The 26,938-nt window shown below is 34.6% G+C and overlaps 3 protein-coding genes across 5 annotated transcripts; 2 read left to right on the forward strand and 1 right to left on the reverse strand.

The window, feature by feature from the left end:
- Positions 1-1,533: 1,533 nt before the first annotated feature.
- On the forward strand, positions 1,534-14,617 carry SUVR5 (histone-lysine N-methyltransferase SUVR5). 3 transcript variants are annotated; one of them, XM_012223724.4, is made up of 13 exons: positions 1,534-2,122; positions 3,494-3,596; positions 4,563-5,114; positions 5,456-5,758; positions 5,874-5,984; positions 6,450-6,560; positions 7,495-10,329; positions 10,646-10,807; positions 11,398-11,514; positions 11,593-11,696; positions 11,784-11,921; positions 13,528-13,615; positions 14,063-14,617. In XM_012223724.4, the coding sequence occupies exons 3-13, from the start codon at positions 4,632-4,634 to the stop codon at positions 14,168-14,170; spliced, it is 4,560 nt and encodes a 1,519-aa protein (XP_012079114.1). In that variant the 5' UTR covers positions 1,534-2,122; positions 3,494-3,596; positions 4,563-4,631; the 3' UTR covers positions 14,171-14,617. The 3 variants fall into 3 exon arrangements, with proteins under 3 accessions (XP_012079114.1, XP_012079113.1, XP_020537201.1); XM_012223723.4 differs by lacking the exon at positions 3,494-3,596 and having other exon boundaries at positions 1,535-2,122; XM_020681542.3 differs by lacking the exons at positions 1,534-2,122; positions 3,494-3,596 and adding an exon at positions 2,518-2,662.
- Positions 14,618-15,004: 387 nt separating this feature from the next.
- On the reverse strand, positions 15,005-16,208 carry LOC105639957 (transmembrane family 220 helix protein). Its single transcript, XM_012224163.4, has 3 exons — positions 15,799-16,208; positions 15,335-15,667; positions 15,005-15,245 (listed from the first exon to the last, which is right to left on the reverse strand). Exons 1-3 carry the CDS (start codon positions 15,887-15,889, stop codon positions 15,142-15,144), a joined length of 528 nt encoding a protein of 175 aa, XP_012079553.1. The 5' UTR covers positions 15,890-16,208; the 3' UTR covers positions 15,005-15,141.
- A 3,070-nt stretch (positions 16,209-19,278) lies between these two features.
- Positions 19,279-24,157, forward strand: LOC105639612 (BTB/POZ domain protein). Its single transcript, XM_012223722.4, has 2 exons — positions 19,279-20,936; positions 22,945-24,157. The coding sequence occupies exons 1-2, from the start codon at positions 20,301-20,303 to the stop codon at positions 23,911-23,913; spliced, it is 1,605 nt and encodes a 534-aa protein (XP_012079112.1). The 5' UTR covers positions 19,279-20,300; the 3' UTR covers positions 23,914-24,157.
- Positions 24,158-26,938: the final 2,781 nt, after the last annotated feature.

A 26,938-nucleotide genomic window follows, 5' to 3' on the forward strand; every position in this document is an offset into this window, starting at 1 on the left:
ATAAATGCTTTAGCTTTTAATCTCCTCTCTCCAACTTAACTAAAGTACTATCCATCATTCAATTTTAAAAGAAAAAGAAAATTTGCTCCTTTTTAGCCATTTCCTTTCTGCCAAACATCCATGCAAAGCACTGCCATTCCTTTTTTTTAAGTAGTAGGTAAGATTAAGAATCATTTTTTAGTTAGAACTACATATATATCAAATCTTTTTTTTGCAAAAATCAATTAAATGATTCATATAATCAGATTATTAGAAGTTAATTAGTCTTAATAATTGAGTATCTGTCACGTAATTTTCAATTTCAACCCTTTTAAAGTAGATATCTCTCTTTCTTGTATGTATAGAATTATAGATTTGACTTCCTCAAATAAAGTTAATAGTGTAAAGGGGTTGCAGAAAAAGAATAAAAGGATTGCTAACTTGGAGAAAAGTCTCCATTGAAACACAGAGTAAATGATGTTAAAGTGAAGAAGACCTTATCTTCCTTTAATTTGCCACCTCATTCCATGCTTGTTTTGTTTGCATTATAAAGGAAAAGGGAAGCAAAGAGAGGTTTAGGTACATTAAAAGAATCAAAATGCATCCAACTTTGCAAATTGCCAATTATTTATCTTTAATTAATGCTTCAAAATCATTCACCTCTAGACCTCTTTTTTTCATTAGAAGATTTTTGTAATTGTATATATTTTTTCATGCTATGACAATAGAATTAAATTGACATACACATCCATTTTCACATACTTAATCAAACTTATCTCTCTAATTCAATCAAAGAGAAGCTACTATTTGCAATAATTTTTATGATAATTTTTCTTTATATATATATATATTCACATAATTTTCTGCACCCTCCCGTAATCAATAACGAAGGTCATGGTTCGATCTTCTACAATACAAATTCCTTCCGAGCTAGCCCTTTTGCCTTCAAAGACGAGTGGAAATTACTCAAATTTACTGTAGACCGTTAAAACGGATACGGATCTGAACAACTCGTGCAAGTATAATAAAATAATGAAGATCTAAGTTTTAATTAACTATTCATTTTAAAATTTGATTAAGAATGGGTGAAATAGGAAACTGCAAAATATTCTTTGTTTAGAAAAGAAATAAAATTAGTGGGATGAAATAGGAGGCTATAAACATTAATTTTTTTAAGAAAAGAAATAACATTATTTGGATAAGTGAAAAAGGAAAGTGAGTCTGTTACGGGATAAAAGGAATATAAAATTTTGGTTGGAGTTGGAGACTTATCCTGTTATCCACTTCAGCCTAAGTGGGCCGAGCCCAAAATAGTCTAAATCTAGTAGGGCTGGACATCTTCATACGGGCTAAAAAGTAAAGAAAGAACCGGACTTATAACATACAAACGCAGCTCAACAATGAGTATCAGTATCAAACGACGTCGTGTCTTTCCGCTCTGTTTTCGTTGCAAGAGCCAAATGGCAAATCAGTTGTACCCCAAAGAAAGTCGCATATCTCGAAGAAGTCTAATCTTGGAAACATAAAATCCCAAATTCTTACCACTCGCTCACTCCTCCAAAGCCAGCAACAAACAACTCCTATCTCAAAAACCCAATAAAAGAAAACAATAATAACAATAAAAAAAATCAAATTAGATTTAAAAAACAAAAAAAAACCCAATAGAAGCGCACTTCTGATCCCTGAGTCTTTGCTAAAAACCCAGTCAGTCTTTCTAGGTCCTCTTCTTTAATTTTAGGTTTCCATTTTCATTAACCAGACCCCATACCCATACCCTACACAACAATTGTTCGTTTCTCCATCTATGATCTATATATAAAAAAGGGTCTAAATTTCATTATTTGAAGTACCCAATTTTGCAATTTTCTTCGACTTCTCTTTTTTAATTTTTGGCCACGGGACAGAGTTGGTTTGGTTACCCATCTCACCTCTTCCCTCTGGTCACAAAAACGTCATATCTCCTTTCACTAGACGTATTGATATATATGCAATTTAGAACCCAAAAATAATTTAAAAAAAGGGTATACAACAAAATTTTCACTTGCGCACCCAACCCAAAACCATAAGCCATAACCAAAACCAAACAAGCAATATCAACACAACAACAACCATGGAAAAAGGTGATCTCCAACAGTCTTTAAAGGTACATTAACACTACTTCTCCATTGCTTTCCTCTGTTATTATTTTCCCCCTCTAGGCATCATGACCATTTATTTATGTATGTAACATTTTATTTTATTTTTTTGCAATCAATTTTATGACCTAGTTAGCTGGTAGTTGCTCCTCCCCTAAAAATAAAAAATAAAAACCATAATACACTATAAAAGGACAAACTTTCTATGCAAAATCCGAGAACCCATGTTTGATTCTGCTTTTAAATTGGACTTTCTGTTAGTAATTTTGGGTTCTTGGTAAATATATTTGTTGCATGGTAAGATAATTCTGCAATATAAAAATAAATAAACATATGTATACATATTTTTTTGAGTTGGGATCGGACCCACCTTCTGGGTTAGGCATATTTCACATGCTGATCATACATCAGGTCATGGGTTCTGGATGGTGATTAAACTAAATGGTGAATTGATTATAATGTAGGGTTCTAAGAGAAATTCTGTTTAATTCTGGGTCTAGTGGATTAGGGTTTACTGATATTCCTTGCAAAAATTTAGAGGCTTTCTGGTGGGTTATTAAGGATTTGATGTCTAATATTTTGTTAACTGGTAATTTATTGAGTTGTTTCTTGCATGTGATGTTTGCTTGGCTTCATTGTTGTTTTCCCTTGTCGTGGTGCTACAGTAGCCTAAGCGATATTTGTAACGATTGAATGATAGATGGTGAATTTTTAATGAAAATGCACAATATTGACTTTCATGTGTCTATTAGAGTATAAATAAGCTTCATGCAATAGCTTTGCAGTACTTCATAAAATTTGATGGAAGCCATGCCGGTTGTTATTTGCATTTAATAAATCTTAGTAAATTCAATTCTAAAATTTTTTTATTATTTTAAAATATGATCTTCTTGATGAGATTCTCAATTCAACATATTTGCAGTGGATATTTATATTTCTGATATTACTAGTATTTAAGATAATTCAGCATTTATATTTCTTTTACTTGATGAGGAAAATATGATCATGCATAGTTTGCCAAGTTTATTACAAGGAAATGGTAAATTATGAACATGAGATGAAATAGCTGAGGCTTTAAAAGCTGTGATTTATTGGATTTCTGACTCATCTTATCCAACTAAGTGCTTACTGGCATTTTGGTTGAGCGTACTTTTAGCAAAAGTACTCTTCTGAATGATCTGGCCAAAACGAGCTAAAACTGAATTTGAGATCTTTTTGTCATAAAATCTGAGGAGCACCTCAGCAGTATTTTTGTTGCATTTGGTCAAAGTATTTAAGGAGATTGTATTTTTTATTTTCTTTATTCACAACAGTAGTTATGATAATTATTCTAATGATTTTAAGCATTTTCTTAATCCTTTAATTTGTTTCATCAATAGGTCTCTTGATAGAGCTGCTGATTGGATAGCAAAAGTCTTCGTTTAATAGATATCTTCTTTCAAGTTGAATTGTAAATCCTCCATGAGAATTGAAGGCTCTGATGTATGCTGATTTTATTTCTTAACTTATTTATAATTTGGCTAAAAGGAAAAAGCTCAGTGGTTGAATTGAATATACCGTGAAACAAATAAGCAACATACGCTATAAAAGAAAGGAAAACTTAGCAATGCATGTTATAATTTATGAAAAAGGAAATTTTAGCTGGTGAACTTGCTAAAATTGCTCCAGTTTATTGTATAAATCCATTGATGCAAATAATTACTCATTACGTTGACAATTTCTGTGATTACTATTAGTTGATATGGTCAAACATTATAAGGTAATAACTGAATTAGAGTTTATAATAATTCTCCTCTTGGTCAGCACAAGCAATGGAACAAAGTTGGTTTCATGCTCTGGTTAAATTTTACATCAATTCAATAGTAATGCATATGATTTTTCATCAAATTTGAACCTAGTAGTAATGAATTGGATGATTTCTTTTGCCTATGACCATTGCTTTCTTCTTTACACTTATTGTGTATATAGAGAGAATCACAATTAGTTTATCTGGATTTTCTTCTGAAATTTTCGAGCAATTATTATTTTTTTACCATAGAATTTCGTGCATGGACAACCGCATGCTTACAGAGTTAGACAATAAGGTGCTTAAATTTTTCTGAAGGGTCAACAGATGGATCCCTTATTCTGTATGCATTTAAAACCTGAAACATGGAATGTGTCTCTTTTTTTTGTTTTGCTTGATTTTTTTTTCAATCTTGAATGACTTTTTGGTCAATAGTCTGTTCAGTCATTTGACAACAGATTTTTAGCATGTAGTAGGCTGTCTTCAGGTGGTACTATCAGATGATCTGTTGATTCACTATGCAATGGTTACTTCTGAATGTGTTCTGCAGAAATATAATTTTTGTTGCTTCAGCTTCAATTATCAGTGTGTACTATTATGTTATTGGTGATTTGTATTTACATGCTTCTGATTCTTCTATGGATTGAGCTTTGTTTGAACAGGGAAATGAGCTCAGAAATAATTAATCATTTTGTACACATTACATGGGACTGGAGATTTTAGTGTAAATTATGGAAGTGCTTCCTTGTTCTGGCGTTCAGTATGTTGGAGAATCTGATTGTGCTCAACAGAATTCAGGAACGGGTTTTATTTATGATGGAGAATCTAATGGCTTTGAATGTAGAAAACAAGTTGAATTGACAGATGGTGCAGTTGATGACTTGTCACTAAAGGTGGAAGGGCCTCAAATAGGTAGAAACAGTGAATGTCAAGGGACAGCAGATGAATTGCCTGTCTCTGAAGGGCACCAGAGTGGACCTTCATATTCTGATTGTCAGGTGGAGAGTCAAAGACTATCCGGTGATTCTCATGATTTTGAAGATGATGATTTGAATGTACAGAATTATTGTACAGAACCCTGTGAAGCCACTGAGAACTATAATGTAATTGTGGATACTATTGAAAGTGAGCCAACCAATTGTAGGGATGGAGAGTCATCCTTTTCAGAGCCCAAGTGGCTGGAACATGATGAATCTGTGGCGTTGTGGGTCAAGGTAACCGTGTATATTTGTATTTTTTCACTGTCATGATAGTGTCTCCCTTCAGCAGATATTATGGTTTTCTTACATTATTTTGATGGACATACAGTATTTATTTTACAATGGTTCATGCCTTTTGCATGAATTCTCTTTAAGTCTAACTGTGTCAGTTGATTTGCTATTCTCACATTGTCAATTTCAGGGTGTTACTAGGTTCTTCTCTTTCATTAGTTATCAAAGGAAAAAAAAAAAAGATGCATCTATAGCCATTCATCTTTTAAGCTTTCCTATGTGCTGATTGAAATATGCATTGAATGTGGTTTGACATTGGTACTTCTGTACTTTTCTGAGTATAGTGGAGGGGGAAGTGGCAGGCAGGAATCCGATGTGCAAGGGCAGACTGGCCATTATCTACTTTGAAAGCAAAACCAACCCATGATCGGAAGAAGTATTTTGTTATTTTTTTCCCTCACAACAGGAATTACTCTTGGGCAGATATGCTACTCGTCCGATCTATCAACGAATTCCCTGAGCCTATTGCATATAGGACACATAAAATTGGACTAAAAATGGTCAAAGATTTGAATGTTGCACGACGTTTTATAATGCAAAAGCTAGCTGTTGGCATGCTGAATATTGTTGATCAATTTCACACTGGGGTATCTATTTATACTTGCTTGTTCTTATTTTGGTACACTAATGAAGCATTATAATCCTAACATGTCTTCACCTTGTGTTGCAATAATCTCTTTTGTCCTTTCAAACTTGTTATAGGCTTTGATAGACACTGCTCGTGATGTGATGGTCTGGAAGGAATTTGCAATGGAGGCTTCACGTTGTAGTGGTTATTCTGACCTTGGAAGAATGCTTCTGAAGCTCCAAAATGTAAATCCCCTACTCCTTTGATAGTTTGCTGAATAAGAATTGGAATTGTTTTTTTCCTTTTCCTGCAATACGGCAATTGATAATTTCCACATGTGAAAGTTGAGTCTGGACCTGAAATTGCTCACTATTAATGCACTCTTTCTGACCTATTATTCCTTCACTAGCCATTTTGTCATATGTGTTGCCTCTGACAGGTACTAGTAACTGGCATGTAAATGTTTGTGTCAACTATAAAACAATAAAATTTTCCAATAATCTAAAGTTACAGTCGTTTATTTCATGTTTCTTTTATTCTTATTTGACTATATTTTTGAACCAAATGGGACGTGATTTGTATCATTCTATGGACTTTGAAAGCTCAGGGTTAGTCAGGCAATTTTAAAACTCATGTTGATATTGACTTATAAATAGAACTGTCTCCTTCTCTCATTTTGAAATGAAGTAACATTGGTTCTTTATCAACAGATGATATTACCAATCTACATAAAATCTGAATGGCTGCAGCATTCTTTTCAATCTTGGGTTCGGCGGTGTCAGGCTGCACAAAGTGCTGAATCTATTGAATTGCTGAGAGAGGTATGCGCTAAATTATGTCTGCTCACAAACACCAAAATATGACAGTTCATACTGAGATGGAATAGGTTTTAGGTCGTGACATATCAACAAGCCTAGATGGATCCTTTTGTCACTGTACTAGATATGCAAGTGCTGTGACTAACTGCAAAGCCAACATCAAAATAGAACAAATTAGCTCTCTGATATATGCTATTATGGTGTGTGAGATATCCATCTGTTGATCTAGATTCTTTGAACAATGAAGAAAGAGGTGATGCGGGAAAGTACCTGAGTCACGTATTTCTTGATTAGAACCTTTTCATTTCTCTCTTTACTTTCTCAGAGCATTTCTAGAATGTTTAACGAACCATTGATGCCAAATTAGTACCAACCAATTGATGCTAAAGTAATCTTTAGTTATGACAGTTGGGTTGCCTTATTTCCTAGATATACATTTGATTGTACATGAAAAGACAATGCTATTCAGCCCATGGCTAGGCATGTTTGTGCAGCATTGTTGCCTTTGGCAGAATGGCTTGCTAAAAAAATTTCCAAATCCTAGTTTATCCGAACCTAATTATTTTTTGCTACCCTCCAGTATATCTGTTGGTTGCTGGGCTTCTGCCCTCTGTATGTTGGTTCGTGCTGCTTTACCCACCTCTCTTGGTGCCTAAGAGAGAAATTCTCTACGACGTTTAGTGGATAAAATATTTTCAGGAACAAGGAAATCATAATCATTTTTGTCTCTGTTGCCAATTAGATTTTGATGTCTTTCAATAGGTTCGGTAAAATTCTTTACATATTGTCATATATGCTTGTCTTCTGCCACCTGTGTGCTATTTTTAAGATTGTCACTATCCAGATGCAGGAAGTGCTTGATGATTAATAGACCAATATTGTATTGTCCTAATATCTTCTTTTGTGTTTTATGTTGATTCTTGTTCCTGTGATATAGGAATTGTCTGATTCTATCCAGTGGAATGAAGTCAACTCTCTCTGGAATGCACCAGTGCAGGCAACTTTAGGTTCTGAGTGGAAAACCTGGAAGCATGAAGTTATGAAATGGTTCTCAACATCCCAATCACCTGTATCTAGTAGTGGAGATATGGAGCACAAGAGCTGTAACAGTCCCTCGACCATGAGTGTTCAAGTTGGCAGGAAGAGGCCTAAGCTTGAAGTTCGCCGTGCGGAGCCACATTCTTCCCAGGGGGAAATGAGCATTCCGCTTCATACCATGACGGTTGAAATTGACTCTGAGTTCTTCAATAATCGAGACTGTACAAATTCCACTAATGTAGCATCAGAGCTTTCTAAAGAGGAAGATTTTAGAGGGGGAGCTGCACCTATAGAGTCTTCTTGCAGTGTGGCTGATAAATGGGATGAAATTGTAGTTGAAGCTGGAAACTCTGAGCTCATACAGACAAATAATATTCAAAATACTCCTATAAATGAAAATGTGGATAAGAAAATCATAGATCCTGGGAATAAGAATCGGCAATGCATTGCTTTTATTGAATCTAAAGGAAGACAGTGTGTTAGATGGGCAAATGATGGTGATGTTTACTGTTGTGTACATTTGGCCTCTCGCTTTATTGGCAGCTCTACTAAAGCAGAGACAAGTCCTCCTGTTAATAGTCCAATGTGTGAAGGTACCACTGTTCTTGGCACTCGATGTAAACATCGGTCTCTACCAGGTTCCTCATTCTGTAAGAAACACAGACCCCGGATTGATACAACAAATACCTCAAATTCACCTGAGAATACACTTAAGAGAAAGTATGAGGAGATTATGCCAGGTTCAGAAACTACATACTGCAAAGATATGGTATTGGTAGGAGAAGTTGAAAGTCCCCTTCAAGTAGAGCCTGTTGCGGTCATGGATGGAGATGCCTTCCATGGAAGGAACAAGTTAATGGAGAAGCTTGAGCATTCCAGTCAGGATTATAATGGCACAGATGTGGTGCACTGCATAGGTTCAGGTCCTTTGGATAATAATGTCTCTTGTAATGAAAGTCCAAAGCGTTATTCATTATACTGCAATAAACACATTCCAAGTTGGCTTAAGCGTGCGAGAAATGGTAAAAGTAGAATAATAACAAAAGAAGTGTTCATAGATATTTTAAAGGAGTGCCATTCCCTGGATCAAAAATTGCATTTGCATCAAGCTTGTGAGCTTTTCTACAAGCTTTTCAAAAGTATTTTGTCCCTGAGAAACCCAGTTCCTATGGAAGTTCAACTCCAGTGGGCCCTGTCTGAAGCATCTAAAAATTTCAGCATTGGAGAACTCTTGTTGAAGTTGGTTTGCAATGAAAAAGAGAGACTCACTAAAATATGGGGCTTCAATGCTGGTGAAGATGCACTTGTTTCCTCCTCTGTCATTGAGGAATCAGCAGTTTTGCCATTGGCTATTGATTGTAGCCATGATGATGAAAAATCATTTAAGTGCAAATTTTGTTCAGAGGGGTTCCTTAATGACCAAGAGCTTGGCAACCACTGGATTGAGAATCATAAAAAGGAAGCACAATGGATATTCAGAGGATATGCTTGTGCCATCTGCCTGGACTCTTTTACCAACAGGAAACTATTGGAAACTCATGTGCAGGAAAGACACCATGTGCAATTTGTCGAACAGTGTATGCTTCTTCGGTGCATTCCTTGTGGAAGTCACTTTGGGAATGCTGAGGAGCTATGGTTACATGTACTCTCAGTTCATCCTGCTGAATTCAGGCTGTCAAAAGTGGCTCAACAGCATAATCAGTCTCTGGGTGAAGAGAAAGAGGATTCTCTGCAGAAACTTGAGCTGGGAAATACAGCTCCTGTGGAAAATAACCCTGAGAATTTTGGTGGTATCCGAAAGTTCATTTGCAGGTTTTGTGGCTTGAAGTTTGATTTGCTGCCTGATCTTGGCAGGCACCATCAGGCTGCTCATATGGGACCAAACCTATTCAGCTCTCGACCCCCAAAGAAGGGGATTCGTTACTATGCTTACAGATTAAAATCTGGAAGACTTAGTCGTCCTAGATTTAAGAAAGGTCTAGGAGCAGCAACATATAGGATGAGGAACAGAGGCAGTGCTAGCATGAAGAAACGTATCCAGGCATCAAAGTCACTTAATATTGGGGAATTAAGTGCACAGCCTCATGTAACTGAGTCAGAAACTCTTGGTAGATTAGCAGAATCCCAATGCTCATCTGTTGCAAAGATATTGTTTTCTGAGATTCAGAAGACTAAACCTCGCCCAAATAACCTCGACATCTTAGCTGCTGCACGCTCTGCTTGCTGTAAGGTGAGCCTAAAGGCTTCACTGGAGGGCAAATACGGAGTGTTACCAGAACGTTTATATCTCAAGGCAGCCAAACTTTGCAGTGAGCATAACATTAGAGTGGAGTGGCACCAGGAGGGGTTTATTTGTCCCAGAGGCTGTAAAAGTTTTAAGGACCCAGGATTATTGTCGCCCATGATGCCTTTTCCAAATGGTTCTATAGGTAAACAGTTAGCGCATTCATCTGAGCATATAAAAAATGAGTGGGAAGTGGATGAGTGCCATTATGTCATTGACCTAAATGATATTAGAGAGAGGCCACAACAAAGGACCACTATATTGTGCAATGATATCAGCTTCGGGAGGGAATCCATACCAATAGCTTGTGTAGTAGATGAGGACCTCCTGGCATCTCTTAACCTTGCAGATGCTTCTGATAGTCAAATAAGTAATTTTCCCAAGCCCTGGGAGAGCTTTACATATATTACGAGCCCATTGCTTGATCAAAGCTCTGATCCTGTTATTGAGGTATCCTTTTGTCGGCCATTTAATTTTTCTGTGATGCTACCCTGTTTGAAACATGTCTTTTAATCTATGCATTATGCACTTAAGTCTATCTCCTATGTTGCAAGAGATTGACCCTACTTGGCTGCGAGAGCTTCCCCAATTCCCAAACATCCATATACAGGAAAAGACTTAATTAACAAAAGAACAAAAAGGACAACCATATGTGGTGTTGCATATATATATATATATATATATATATATATATATATATATATATATATATATATCTTTGGTTCGCATGTATTTGATGTCATGTTTGCCCTTCCTTTTCTTGCAGAGTTTGCATCTGGGGTGCACCTGCTCTCATTCATTTTGCTCTCCTGAAACCTGTGATCATGTTTACCTCTTTGACAATGACTTTGAAGATGCAAGAGACATATATGGGAAACCTATGCATGGCAGGTTCCCTTATGATGATAAAGGGCGGATTATGTTGGAGGTAACATGAATTGTTTCACGTAGTCAATACTTACTAAAACTCATTCTAAATTGAGTTTCCGAGTTTCTAGGTATGACTGCCTGTCAAACAATGGATGATGTTTATAGTTAGGTGCTAGAAGCCTGGGACTTCCCTTTGTTCCCTGAAAGGTGTTTGTTACATGACTCCGAGAGCTTCTGTAATGGTTTTTTCATTGATTCATGCAATTGTTTCTAACTTCCTAGCTTTTCTGTCCTTAGCTTGTGACAAGTTTTTTAGCTTGACAACAGAAAGGACTACAACAGATGCTTATAAGTTCCTAATAATGGTCCATTTAGGTATTACCCTGATAGGATGAAAAATAATTCTGAGGTTGTGGGTATATGGGATTATGGGGTTTTTATATGTACCTTCTTATTTGAGAACTCCAGGACTCAACATTTAAATTAGTCCTACATTTTCGATTTCAAGGCTCAAATTTTGTGACATGCTGATGGGCTGTTTTTTCTTGTTTGTTACTGTAAAGCCCTGCACACCCTGCCCCTTTTTATGTATATTTTGAATGTAAGTATAATGAAATTGACATTTTCCATTTTTCTATCAATATGTAGGAGGGTTACCTGGTTTATGAGTGCAATAACATGTGCAGCTGCAGCAAAACCTGCTCAAACAGGGTTTTGCAGAATGGAATACGAGTGAAGTTGGAAGTCTTCAAAAAAAAGAATAAGGTAATGCCTTCAATTTTTTCTTTTTGTTATTCCTATATTTATGGCATTATATTTACTCATATGCTTGTTCATATACAGGGATGGGCTGTCAGGGCAGCAGAGCCAATCCTACGTGGCACATTTGTGTGCGAGTATATTGGGGAGGTTTTAGATGAGCAGGAAGCAAATAAGAGACGTGGCAGGTTTGAAATATTGAAAGATGTATTTTATTTTTAAGCTTATATTTGTTTTTATTTTATATTTTGAATGAGCTTTCTTTGGACTTCCAGATATGGTCAACAAGCTCGTAGCTATATTTATGACATTGATGCTCATACTAATGATATGAGCAGATTGATTGAAGGACAAGTCAAATATGCGATTGATGCCACAGAATATGGAAATGTTTCACGGTTCATCAACCACAGGTAGGGAAAGTAACTAGTTATTACCCCTTGCAATGTGTACCAATTGATAGTATATTGTTTGATTTGTGATTTTCTAAAAGTTAAAATTGTCAAGATATGTATTATTATGTCTACCTCTAGATGTGAGGCACTGGGTTTGATGCTATGAGTATGAGTGCTTTATGATCTGCCCCTCCCATCTCTTAATTTATTCACTTCCTCTATTATCCTTATCTTCATAGGCGATAATGGCAATGAAGCCTACTCTATATTTTAGTAGACAAATTTACTACTGGATGCCAAAATTGTACATGGACCATGTGCAAGAGAAGCATGAGAAAATTAAGATCCAATATCAAAATGTCAAGAAACCTAGAAGCTAGTGTTAAAAACTACTTGTCCGTTATCTGGTTGAGTTGTCTGAGGATTGTGTAAGAAAGAGCAAGGTTATGACTTCTAACTGTGACATGAACTGCTTGGTTCAACCACAGACCAGTGGATCCAGTAACCCAGCTAATCTCACTAACTGTTTGGCTTTTATAGCCAATTTTTAGTTCAAAATCTCTAAAAAGGCTTTTAGGAGGATTTGAGCCCATAATATAGTGCTCAAAACAAAATGGACCAATTACTAGGTGCTTCTGTTGTCTAGGTTTACTGTTACAACTAATATGTGCTAATAACTATTTATTTTCTCATACATTTTTCTTAAGATTAGAGGAAATATGTTCTGTCCTCATATAAAGCATGACCACCTTTGCCTATGATCTAAAACATTAAGAAAAGAAGCATAAACAGTGTAGGCCTACTTCACTATGATTATGTAGTTTTGTAATTACTGTTAAAAAAAATTGCATAAAAAGATATTCATTAGTGGATAAAATCCATGTATATAAGTTGGAACAGTCTAAAAAAATTAGTTTTTTAAAATTATTCTGACCTTGGTGACTTGAGAGGGTGAATCTTGTTGCATTTGTAAAATGGCTTCATTATGATCTTGAGGTCAAGGGTTCAAAAATTGGAAAATGCTTTTTTTGTAAAAGGAAAGAGGTCTCACACTAGGACACCTAAGGTGCAAATTAGATATATAGGTTCTTGTTTACAGCATATTAGATTAAAAATATTTTGTTAGTTTTAGTTTTCTGTTATAATAATAGCATAATAGCAGAATTCAACCTTGGGCAACTGTTTTGACTTGTCTGTAAATTCCTGGTCCTTGACTCTCTCTTTTTCTAATTCTATGGCTGATTATGTTCTTAAGACTATTAGAAAGGGCAGAGATGCAAAAGAAGTGACAGGAGGAAATTAGATTAACAGTTAACTGGTTCTTCATGCAATTATATTCTGCTGATCCAGAAAAAAGTTATGTCAATGTCCTAGAGCTTCATTTTTACTGGGGTTAATTCATTACCCATTTCTTATTTTTAAATTAATGTGACTTTTTGGATGGATCACTTTATGAAGAAACTGTATTGACCCATAATCTGAGATTGAGATGCGACCCTAAACATAGTTAGATGGTAAGATGGGTTCAAGTTGTGAAGTTTTGGTGTTCAGATGCTAATTTCTTGTTAATTGTTTAATTTCTGAGTACCTGTTAATTTCCTCTTGCTTCTGTTCGTATTGGCAGCTGCTCTCCAAATCTTGTGAATCACCAAGTTCTTGTCAACAGCATGGATTCTCAGCATAGTCATATTGGTCTTTATGCAAGTAGAGATGTAAGAAATCCTTGCCTGTTTTTTCTGGAATATCGATCTCTTGTTTGAGTAGGATATTTGGGATTATTGGAGCATTCGTTTGTTTCCTTATATCACTGTGTGACATTTCAAGAAGATTTAATTCTTTTAGGCTCAGAGGGGAGGAATTAAATCATCAATTGCATTTTGGGTCATTGCGTGGTTTTTGACTCTTTTCATGGGATGCATTAATATCTTGATGTGAAGATCTTAGAGGAAAAACCCTTTGCTTCCTTTTCTTTTCCCCGGTTCTATTTATGTTGTATACTTGTATTGGTTCCAGTGCTTAATAACATAAACCAGGATGTTGCAATTAACCATCTTTAATTCTTTATTGTAATGAACCTTATTTTTCCTAGTATTGTTTGTATGGGTGGTGATTTATTTCATTTATTGTTTTTTTTTTTTTTTACCCCTTATTTTGAGCAGATCGCATTTGGAGAAGAACTGACATACAATTATCGGTATCATCTGCTGCCTGGAGAAGGATGTCCTTGCCATTGTGAAACTTCCAATTGCAGAGGTCGCTTGTACTAAATCATAATGAACACTGTTCTGGCGGTCTCATCTGTGTATAATAAGGGAGATAGGAGAGCCTGACTGGATCCATTTCTGAGCCCTTTCGGTGTTGGCATTGGCCTTCGCAAGGGAATCAAATCATAAGCAGCAGCTCAGTTGGTAGACAACCAAGTCTCTTTTACTGGGACCATCTCTCTAGTGCCTCTGCAATGAAATTTCGATTGTCCATGGAAGTAGTTTGTGTCTATGCTCATTTCTCATCTTTTTATACACATTGTTCGTAAGAGAGGAGGAAACCTGATTTTCTTTGTTGGCATCTCCTTTTGCAGTAGCAATGAACAATGATGCTTCCCTGTCTTAGCTAGGAGTTTTAGATGGCTTTTTCTGTCTGGAAAATTTGTTAGGTGTCATGTTTCTGGGTTATTTTTTTTCATGGGAATACAAAAGTGGCCCTGTTCCAAATAATTTTTGGTTGCCATGTGTGCCAATTGACCCACAAGTGACATGTAAATATCCGAAACAAACAATCCTGCTTTTCAATTCATGGAAATATTCTCTATGCTTCAAAAAAGCCTGCTTTTCAATTCATAGAAATATTCTCTATGCTTCAAAAAGTTGTTTTAGGAAATGTTCGGCAAAATTAAATGATAATGATAGTATCTTTTAGTTGCTTTAGTAGCGTTTATTTTCTAATTGTCTAAATAATTTTTCATAAAATGCTAAAATGATAAGTATTATATTGGTTAATTTTTTATAAAATGTTATCTTAATCTCTAAAAGCTAATTCAAACGTTGTGTTATTAAAAATTATAAAAAATTGGGGCAATCAAAATGCTAAAAATTATTTAAAATACAATTTTAGTCACAGTGCTATTTTATATAACTAATTGTATTGGTATTAAAATAATCCATAGGAGAAAAAGTGGAACTATATTAGTACATTTTATTTCGTTAATTAATGGATACTATCACTAAATCAAGGTGGATTTTCAGGAATGCCTATCACTGTTATTATCAAACTTGATCTCACCATTTCTAACCACAAAGAAGATAAAGGGGAGTCCAAAACTGAAGCTAACCAAGATTGCCATTCCTGCCATGAGTCATGACAATTCACTGGTTAATGTCGATTCAGATTAACTGATTTAAAAAATTTAAATCAAAATAGGTAAAATTTCTTACCATATTCAACAAATCTTGGAATTTCCTTCTTATTTTTTCCCTTCTGTGACATTTCATGTCTTGGCTTAGATGATGCTTCCAATTGCAAAATCATGGAAATTATAACTAACCCACTTCCTGTTTTCTCTCTAACAATTCTCTCACTCAAATTTAATGAAAAGAATCCAGCTTTACCTCTTATAAAATCTTCTATTACAACCTTCAAAAACAGGACTATAGCCAGCCATAATGTTACCTTTGCAATTTGCCTTACTATTACTTTAGAGGAGATTGCCCGATTCACCATATTAACAGTAGAAGCACAAGCATACAGAGGAAACCAAAAGTACCAATCTATATACCAGACAAGAAAGGAAAATAAGAACAAAGAAGTTAAAGAAAGTTTTAACTTTTAATACACATAATTAGAGCTTCTGTTAAAGAGACTAAAGCAAAAAAAAAAAAAAAAAAAAAAAAAGAATTACCAGGGTCATTTAACTGGACAGATGCAGAGTATGCAAAAATTGCAGCCATTAATACAGAACAGAAGCTGAAAAGAATAGCAGATCTTGCCATTTCTACTTCTCTTTCAGAAGTTTGGCATGAATTCAAGAGAGGAGATGAAACCCTTGGTCAACATATCACATACAAGTACTAAATTATCCTTCTCATCTGTACCTGATTTTTTATTATTATTATTTTTTATTAGAATTCATCTCATGAGCTTTGTCCCATGATAACTATCACAAAATCTTTCCTTTAGAATCTTTTGGTTGTAATGAAAAAAAAGGAAAGAAAGAAAACTTAAACTATGTATCCATGATTAGGAGTTATGGGTGTAATGCTAATTTAATTATTATTTGCATAATTTTTTTCTTTTTATCTGCAGTTAAAACAGTTGACAAGGAAGAAAGATCAGATGGACTTGTGCAAGAAAAAAGAAAAAGACAGAGGCATGGCAAGAACTAAGAAGAACAGCAACCCTGTCCCGTCCAAGACATCCTTCTTGGGTTTCGTACTGTTTAGCTGTTTTTTGAGCCAAAACATTCTTCTTTTGCTGTTCTTTTCATGGATAAGGTTACTGTCTCTTCTGCGCTTCTGTCAAAGGAAGATGCCCATTTTTTATGGTAAAATAAAATTGATGTTGATTATTAAATTCTATAAAATTGAATTTATGAGTTAAAATGAAGTTTTTTTTTTTTAATTTCTATTAAATATGAAATTTATAATGAATTTCATAAAATTTTTACAAAATTCATTTATGTCGGACAAAGGCTAATATACAATTTAATATGGAAACCTTAATTTCTTACATTAAGAGACGAAAATAATTGCATTCACACTATTTATAAATATGAATCCAATTATTATCTATCACAAGAAAGATAATACATTTAAATATACATCGGAGAAAATGATTAGTAAAAATAAAATAGAGTAATTGTTATTGAATTAATTGCTCAAAAGGCAAATCAAATATATTGTAATATGAAAATCAGAACTCAAACAAAATCGAATTTTTGAAAAATATACTACCTTTAAAGTTGAGATGTGATGATATGTAAATTGGTCTACTTAGTGGTGATAATTTCTCCAACATCCTTATTGGGTCCTCTCATTATGAGTTTGATTCTTTAGCTATAATAAGAGGTAATTATTAACCAACAAAGTGCATAGTGGATTGTAATTAGGGTTTTACAAGGTAAAATCAGCACGTGCAAGCGAACCAAAGTTATGATAAAGAGCTATAGCATTATTAACTTAAAATAAACAACTATAATATAAAGATATACGAGACTCAAATTTAAACTTAACTCGTTTATAATTTACAGTTAAAACATTATTTATTTATAAATTTAACTCAATCTTAGATTTAACTTATTTATTATATGAATTACATTCGAATTCAAATTTGAAACTAATGAATTTAAATTTATCGAAATTGAAGCAATTTATAAGTAATTTAGTTTATTTATAGCTAGAACGAGAGATATAAATAGTAAACACTAATTGGTGGGCCAAAATTCCACCCAAATTCATTTTTCTTTTAGTTTTCTTTCCCTTTTTTCCTTTTTTTTTTTTTTTTTTTTGGGGTACCATTGAATAGTGATGATTAAAACGTGCCCTCTTCCTATTCTTTTTTTTTTTTTTCTATAGTAGCAATCATCATTTTCTATGCCCTATTATTCCACTACAACTACAAGCCAGTTGACATAGGTCCATACCTTTAAATAATAATAATGCAATTGCAAAAGAAATTAACAAAAAAAGAAAAAAAAAAAAAAAAAAAAAGAAAGAAGGGTTTACATCTAGTCAAAAAGATTCAATAAGTAGACTAAGAATATTTTTGGTTGCCTCATCAAAACTTCCACTCTTTCTTGAACTTGTGTCACTTGACAATGATGTCTTCTCATTCTTTTTCTTTTTGTAAAGCAAATAGCAACTTAACAAGGAACAAAAAGGAAAAGCAAGATCTTACATTTAATTTTAATGATGTTACCACCTTATTCCTTTCATCCAATTTACAATTTTTTTTTTTTTTAGTTTTTTAATCATTCAGTGAAACATCCACTGGCCAAATAATTTAAACTCGCGCTGGATAGACCCGCAAAAAAGAAAAAACACTTCCTCTTAGTGTTTAAAGGAATTTTTTATCCAAAATTCAAATTCGAGACCTCTTATTAAAAGAAAAGGGTTTTTTTGTCATCTATTTTCACCGTTCATGATCAATTTATAATTATTTTTATCTATTGCCTCCAATGAGTTGTTATTTTTTTTTTCTGTAAATTTTTTTTTCCGATCAAACTCTAAGTTTTTTATAAATCATCTGAGTGTAATCTATAACAGCGTATATCATCACCAAGTTATTTCTTATAGATTACTAATTAAAATTTTGAATCAGAATTTATTTGTAGTTGCAAATTTCTCATATATTGATGAAAAGAACTAGCTGGCTATCTCTATATAAGTTTTGTCGGTTGCTTTTAAGGGGATGCTTTGTAATAATTTGAGGTATTTAGGAGCATCCATCTTAGGCCTACCGTAAGGTATACAATAGTATTGTAGTTTTGATATATCTAAGCATACTTGTATTAAATTCCATTTTGCTAACATTTTATTAAAAATTTTAAATAATTCAACTCAGAATATAAAAAAGGGATTTAAGTACTGATAATGTAATTGGAATAAGCAATCTAGTTGGCAATTATTGGTTCATTTTTGTTTTTAAATCTAAATCAAAAGAGAGATTCTTTTCTTCTTTTAAAAGATATACTAATAATATTATTTTTATTTGATCGTTAAAATTTGAAATTTCACATTATTCTCTAGATAAGTTGCATCACATTTTTTTGAAATTTGTCAATCGTCACTATTATTTCTCTTATAATGAATGGAAAAAAATATTTATTCACGTTGAAATTTATAATTATGCGATTGACATGTTTATTTATTTAGTAAATGATCCGATATATACCGTTCTTTTCTAATCACCTTGCCTACTCCCTTTTACCTTTTTTTTTTTTAAGGAAGTCAAAGAAAATAATAAATTTAGGGATAACTTTTATATATTAGGGCTAAATTGGTTGTCACCTAATTAGTTCCTAAAGACATTATAATAAGCCAAAATGTGAGTTGATCTACCATAAGGAAACAAATTGGAGTATGTACAATAGAAATAGAATAAAAAATACAGATGCATATATGTACATACAAACATGAAATAGAAGAGAGTTTGGACCGACCATCCTTTTCAATGTAAGCCATAAGTTTATCCAACGTTATTACACTTAAATCTTAATGCCCACATCAATCACCTGTCACATTCAACCTTCGTCGACTAATGGTTAAAGGGTTTTGTAGTAATTCCAGTATCCATGAAAATGATGGTCGCATTTCAGCCTAGAAAATCCAGCAACGGTCCAGAAAAGCAACAAAGCATTTAAAGAAACCGGAAAATTATTATAAAAATCGAAACTTTATATATAAAAAAAAGTGGGAATTTGATGATGAGAGACAGGCGTGTTTGATCACTGAGAAAGTGCTTTTTAGAGAGAGAGAGAGAGAGAGAGAGAGGGTTAGGGAATATTTGCAGAGAGAGAGAGAGAGAGAGAGAGAGGGAAAGGCATGCAAAATCTGAGACCCACATCACCATACAATCATCAAAAGCATAGATAGACATAAACCTATGAGCCCATCACTGCTTTATTTTCTTTCTTTCTTTCTTTCTTTTTTTTGAACTTTAATAAGGGTATGTGTGTGTTGGGGTTTTCTTTTACAGTTAAAAGAGACATCACACTCATTGTTCCTCCCTGTAACTGCCTGTTAACTGGTTCCCTTGATGCTTGACACTGGAGCTCTTTCTCATTGATTTTAGGCACTCCTGGACTTTGACACTATGACATAAGAGATGGGTTTTCAAGGAGCTCTCTATCCTTATATCTAGGTGAGTTTTTTAATTTCTGGGGGGTCTCAAAGTTTCAAACTTTAATGCTTCTTTCTGATGGAATAGGTGGCTATTTTATGGGTTTCTGTTTGGAAGTTGATCTGTAATTAGAAAAGGAGGACATTGGAGATACTGTATAATTTCTTTTTGTTGGCATTTTTACCTCCAAAGTAAAGAGTGTTTTTTTCCCCCCAGGAATTTGAGTTTACTCTTTAGAATTGTACTCTCATCTTTCTGCTAAGTTTGGATTGCAATTATATTTTGTGTAGTTTTTCAGCAACTGTAATTTGGAGTAAACTGTACTTTAATTGGCTCAATCTTGAATAAGTCGATGTTGTGAAGTGGGGTACTTGTTTTAGTGGAAAAGAAATTTCGAATTTAGGGTTTCCTGGACTATCTTCAAAAACACACCTTATATTTTATATGATAAAGTTTTTCTTTTCTTAACTTTTGTAAGGAAAGTCAGCTTGTTGCCGCAATTTATTGTTCTTTACAAAAATTTCCATATATTGATTTCAATAATGCTGTAAGGTCTTGTCAAACATGGCTGAAATTAGACTTACGAGGGTAGAACAAGGCCAAACCAAGATTCGAAATGTCCCTATTGCTGTAACACCAGAAGGTTTTTGGTGTTGTCCTTCTCCTGTTGTGTTTCAAAAGACGGTTAAAACTCAAAATCCTCTAAACAAAACTAAACCATCCTCACCACCACCTAAGACCACTGTCCAAAAGAAACAAGCCCCATTTAATGAGAGAAAGCCACCGCTAGCTCCATTAAGAACTGGAGTTGTTTCTGATGATCAGCGAAACTGTGGCTCTGACACTCCTAGTGTCAGTGCTTCTATTGTCAATGACAGAGCACCAAGGCCTAAAATAGAAAGTTTGCCAAGGAAGGTGGCAATTGAGTTTGGGGAACCTGGAACCAGTGATATGAAGGTGGTCTTGCTTGGAAAGCAAGGATTTTGTGTGAAGCTGAGCGTCCACAAAAATGTGTTAGTGGAGAACAGCAGTTTTTTTGCTGATAAGCTTTCTGAAGAGGAGTCTAATCTGTCCTGTCTTGAGATCGATGATTGTGAGGACATTGAGATATATGTTGAAACTGTGGGATTGATGTATTGCAAAGATATGAAGCAGCGATTAATCAAGCAAAGCGTATCGCGTGTGCTTCGAATTATTAAGGTAATTTACAGTGCAATGGCTTCTTTTTATTGGAGTTGACTGCAACTTTGCTGCTCACATCTTGTCATTAATATTTATTTTTTGTGGTTTTGTTCTTCTAGATATGGCTTACTTGCATTATGGGGAAATTTAGAAGTTACCTTTTTAATGACTTATTGTAGTCTGCAAATAGTGGAGGACAATTCCATCATCACTGATCCTTGGCTCCAGCTAGGAGAAAAGGTGGTTGATTGGGGCTTAGGATAAGAATGAGCTTCTTTGTCTGTTGGCTAACAATAAATATGTCAAATCCAGACATTCGCCCTTGTAGTGCTTTCTGTATTTACTTCTTTGGAAATGGGCTTCACTTCGCATGGCTGCTACTCTTTATATGATAATGTCTAATAGGGTGCTAAGACTGTTATTGTCATTTAGTATTTCTGGGCTTCCTTATTGATAAGGGATTAGAATGCTCTAGGCTCAAAATCACTTAAAACTAGTGAATTGAATAGCACAAGTTTGATTTTGAATGGAGAAGAGGGTTAAATAAAGGATGCTTTGTTTTCAAACAAATTGAGATTGATGCCCATATATTCTATGGAAATAAATAACATTAAATATGATACTAAGTATGTTTATTTTTGCATTTAATGTTGAGATGCGTGGTCTATATTTTAGAGTGACAACGAAGAATAAGATTTTCCTTTAGTTGGAAACATAGAGCACAACATTAGTATGCACATCTAAAATTTTTCATAATCTTTATGGGAGTGGATCTAGCCAATTTGTTGGAAGTCGAGTGACTTTCATCTATATCTATAAGTTGCCTCTGAGAGATATCTACAAAGGCATTGAAAGTTGAAACAACTTACATTTATGATATCCTAATATTAGTTGTATGGGTTTAGCGTGTGAATCCAATTGCTTTTACATTTCCATGTAGGACTGTTGTATGGTTATCTTTTCCTCATGTGTTCAACTAGAACCATGTTTTCAGTAGGTCAGTATGTCTAGGCCTTGCTATCTTGAAAGTTTCCCTCTTGGACTTAAAGCGTGCTGTAATATCTTCACAAATGAAAAACGACTCATTATTCTTTGCTTTGACATTTGGTTGTACATAGCTTAACAAACTGATTTTACATTCTTTGATTTCATTGTTGCTTTTGTTCTCTCTTGATATTGCTTTTACCCTTTTCTTTTTTTGCTATGGTGATTCTGTTTGATACATTATTTTTCTTCTAATTACTTAATATGGTTAACAAAAGCTTTTTCTTCTGCTACCTCATTTTAGTAAATACATAGATATACTTCCTACAAGGCTGCAATAGTTTGGCCAGTGCTTTGGAAGCTAGGCTTGTTGGGCCACCAATTATTGTTTTTGGATAGATATTGAGACATCAGAAATCTGCCTATCGAACACAGTTTAGACAAAATGTTTTGCCCTATTCTTAAACCCAAAGATCAGAATTGCATTGCTAAGTGATGATTTGGGGTTAGAGAAAGGTGAAAGTAATGGTCAACAGTCTATGCATATCCAGTTGAGGCAGACTTTTCTTTATCTTTCAAATGCCAGGTGAAGACTGCCATTTCTAACTATGGCCTTAGAGATTCTGTTGATGATTATATCTGCCTTGAAGTTGATAAGTTGTCTTTAGAATTGGCAGTGTAATGCATCGTTTGATCTGCTTTGTTCTTCTCCCTCCCCATCTCATTACACTTGTTCAGTCCTTATTTGCATGACTTAAATGGCCTATTTGATTATTGGTACTATTAAATTTCCAGGAGTTTATGATGCCATTAAGACAATGGTAGGGAAAACAGCATTTCTCCTACATGCAATTTGAAGTTTTCATATTCTGAATGGAAAAAAACCCACGTGAAGTTTATGCATTCAGTTGAAATTATGTGTAATCAGCCTTCAGCTTTCATCGGGATCTCCCTCTGTCCCTTTTTTGCCACTCTACGTCTGTGGTTTATGAATAATGTTTGGCATTCTTCAAGACCTCACATGATTGGAATTGTTTTGCAGATTGCTGAATTTCTTGGCTTCAACTCATGCATCCGGTCATGCTTGGAATATTTGGAAGCAGTTCCATGGGTTGGGGAAGAAGAAGAAGAAAAGGTGGTCTCTTCAATTCTACGACTGCAGAATGAAGGTGTTGGGGTAACTCCAGTTTTGAAACGAGTCTCACCAGAGGTTGTTAATCCACCTAAAGACACACTTTCCTTTATAATGGAACTTGTTCTTAAAAGCAATGAGGAGAGAGGCCGCCGTGAAATGAAATCTGTAGTCCTGAAGCTTCTGCGAGAGAACAACAGCCTTCCAACTTATGCAGGTTCAACTGACATCTGCAATGAAACAATCTACAGCTCATGTAGATGTTGCTTGAATTCCCTGTTGTCTTTGTTCAGGCAAGCTGCTGAACCTGAGTTTGCCAATAAACCTATGGACAGTAGAGAACCAGTGGTGAAGCAAATAGCTCTTGAGGCTGATAACCTCTCATGGTTGCTTGAGATTTTAGCAGACAGACAAGCAGCTGATGAGTTTGCTTTAATGTGGGCTAGCCAGGAGGAATTGGCCGTTCTACATAAAGAACTGCCTGTAGTGTCTCGTTACCATGTTAGCTGCGTTACAGCAAGACTATTTGTGGGAATTGGAAGGGGGGAGCTGCTACCATCAAAGGACACTCGTAACTTGTTGCTACAGACATGGTTACAGCCATTAATCAATGACTACAGCTGGTTGCAACATGGGTGCCGGACATTTGATCGGAAAGTAGTGGAGGAAGGCATTGGGAGGACAATCCTGACTCTACCACTAGAGAACCAACAGAGTATTTTGCTTTCTTGGTTAGGAAGTTTTTTGAAGGCTGGTGATAACTGCCCGAATCTCCAGAGAGCTTTCGAGGTGTGGTGGCGGAGGACTTTCATTAGACCTTACATCGAAACACAAGGTAATCTACTCCAGTCAGATAGCTCAATGACATCAAAGCAGTAAGATCTAATGAGTCTGATAATGTGAATGCATCATCCATCCACAATTTGGGGAGAAGCCACTTTCACATTTAAAATGTAAAAGACAAGTGACCATTTCTCGTCTAGTAAATCATTTCAAGGCAAAACAGTGACAGAAATATGAATCTGACTAGTGTACCAGTGTTCTTTTGTGAGTATAAAACAAGCTTGTAAAACTTTTTTTGAGTTGATGAATATGAATATGGGTTTATTGCTTGATGTTGAAATTAATGAACAGAAATGCTGTAGAAGTTGCTTTTCTTCCAGTAAATGTGCAATTTTTCTCACCCATGAATGTCATTCAAATTTTTACGTTGTCCATAGTTAAAAAAAATGCAAGCCATGAGATTGAGATTCACAAACCGGGTTTATATTTGCTTAATTATTTTCATTTTGTTTATTACACTCTTCGTTTCATTGTTAAGATATATTGTTTCAGACTGCTCCTTGCAATAATAATTGAAAATAATACTTTCCAAAAACATAAAAGGCCTGGACTTTTCAGAAAGATATCATACGTGTGACCCTTTTTGCCCAGTCCAAGTCCACATGACTCGTGAGAAAATCCTCTTGGCCCAGAAGCAGAACAAAAGGTCCTTCCTATATACCTATTGTCTTCTGCAGAAAGTTCTCTACCGTTTGCTTCAATATGAAAAATATAAATATTTTCTGAAGCAAAATTTGAAAATTTTGTACTTTAGTTTTTAAAACTTAAAGGATAAACCACAACTTTTTTTTTTTTTAATTTTTTTGGCTTAAGGTATTCTCGAATTAGCTCACATGCATCGAAATTAAGTTCCCTCTTTAATAATCTTAAAATAGAAAAACAATTAAATTGTTATAAAAAAGATCAAAATTTTATAATCAACTACTGAAATAATATTGGGTCATTAACAAATTTCGAAACCGCGAGCATAAAATTTTTTATTAACATATATATATATATATGTTAATTAAACTTAAATAAGCAATATATACCAGTTTCCATCTGATCATTTGGACAAACGAACACGCTGATTCTGGGAAATGGAAAGATAGAAAGAAAGCCAAAGCATCATAATGGTAAGATAACTACTTTCTCCGGAAAAAATGTCCATTATTAATTATAATTCCTACATCAACATGTGACGAAACATGAGTAGTACGATTTTACTGTAACTGTCGGTGCAAGACATTTGCATGCAAAAGCCAAGAACCCAAATAGTAATGATTTCTTGTTGATAGGGTAGCTTCCCAGCTTTTGATTATGCCTCTTTCTTTCTCTGTCTCTCTCGCATGTCCCACACGTATTTATTTTTTTACATTTAGCTCTTACTATGTATTAGGTTTGATGATATGGATAGCTACTTGTTTGATGTATCAGTAGGTTTTCCACACAAGTTAAACAATTGACATCCCAAATATCAACAAGCGAGCTACTTTTCAAAGCAGTTAGGAACTTCTTATGCTAACTTTTGGGATATTTTCAAGTTTCAACTTCTGGGTTTGATTGCTGTAAAATCTACGGAAGTAAACTGTATTTTCAGGAAAATTTTATATCTACAGTTAAGAGTTTGAGAGAGGGAGAAGAGACGAGAGGATAATGGAAGAAGAAGCATTAAAGCTAGGCAGTAAAAATTAGTAGGAGGAGTGACATAAGGGTTGTCTGCTCCAAAAAATTCAAGTGGGTGATGTTGTTTCTACATCTACTTTTCCTGTTACATCATAAATAATATCGATTTGTCGCTGTTAAGAGTGTCATTACTCATCACTGAAAACAGAGTCTGATGGAGCCCCACTTGTACGTGCACAAAAATGATGAGGCAAATTGTGTATGCCATTGCCAGGTAATGTCACATTTCATTTCCTGCCTTTTCTTATTTTGTCTCATTTCCTGTTTGCTTCTCTGCCATTGCTGTTTGTTCAATTTGTTGTGTTTTTTAGCATCCTAGAACAGCTAGAAGGACCTTCTCAACTCTTTTTAACTGTTGAATATAATGGAACGAAAGGAGTAATTTTTTAACTAATTAAGGTTATTTTGATTATTAATTTTCCAAACTAAGGGGCATAAAAGAGAATGGGACTAGGTAGATGGTAGAATGGGACCTTCTTTTTTTTTTTTTTTTTTTTTTTTTGAAGATTAAGAATATGAATGTGCTCTTAATTAATGCACACATCCAGTGGTCGGCCCATGTCGAGGAAGTGGGGCCTCTTAACCCTACCCTATCATTTATATTTAATTACTTGTATGTAATAACAACTGCATCTTGGGCTTTGTTTTACTATGCATGTCCACAGCGTCCTGTTGGCCCAAAACATTTAAACTTTTTTTATTTAATTTCTGTTATATGGGAAAATTTTTAATTTTTTGAAAAAATAATTACAAAAATAGATATGCAAAATCATTTAATACTCATTTATTTAATATTAATATTTATTAACTTCTTTAATATGGAGAAAACTAAATCATCCAAAAAATTTCCTTGCAACCAAGATCCACTGACAAAACCCTAGGAAGCCATATAGTACACTTCCTCTGTATCAATTCATAGTCTTATGTCTATCCAGAGATGACCCTATCTCACCCCTGCAGCCAATCAGTTCCAATTATTTGTGAGTGAAAGAAGAAATTGGGATGGGCCCAACCCATAAGGCCCAATAAAGGACCTGATCATTAAGTGGGCGTACACAACACATATCCATCCATCAACTCCATTTCCCAATGTGGACCCGCACAAAGGTAACTGGTTGGTAGACAGTCCCTTGGATTGGATCTGAAGGGTATCTTTCAAGCTAGCAAATTTTAGGTAGGGGGCCACTCCAAAGTTGTTGTCCTCTAATGCACATATTTGATACTTGTTTTATTTGGGGTAGGGTTCTATTTTTTTTTTTTAAATTCAATTCAATATTTCTATTTTTATTTAAAAATTGTCAGTTTCTTGACATTGAAATTGTAATCCAAGTGCCCAAACAAGACAAAGAAACCATCTGGGGTACTTATCAACCCTATTGACGAGTACCTGGAGTAG

The sequence above is a fragment of the Jatropha curcas genome, chromosome 3 (assembly GCF_041381405.1).
Source record: "Jatropha curcas cultivar XTBG-Jc1 chromosome 3, XTBG_Jcur_1.0, whole genome shotgun sequence".
NCBI classification, from domain to species: Eukaryota; Viridiplantae; Streptophyta; class Magnoliopsida; order Malpighiales; family Euphorbiaceae; genus Jatropha; species Jatropha curcas.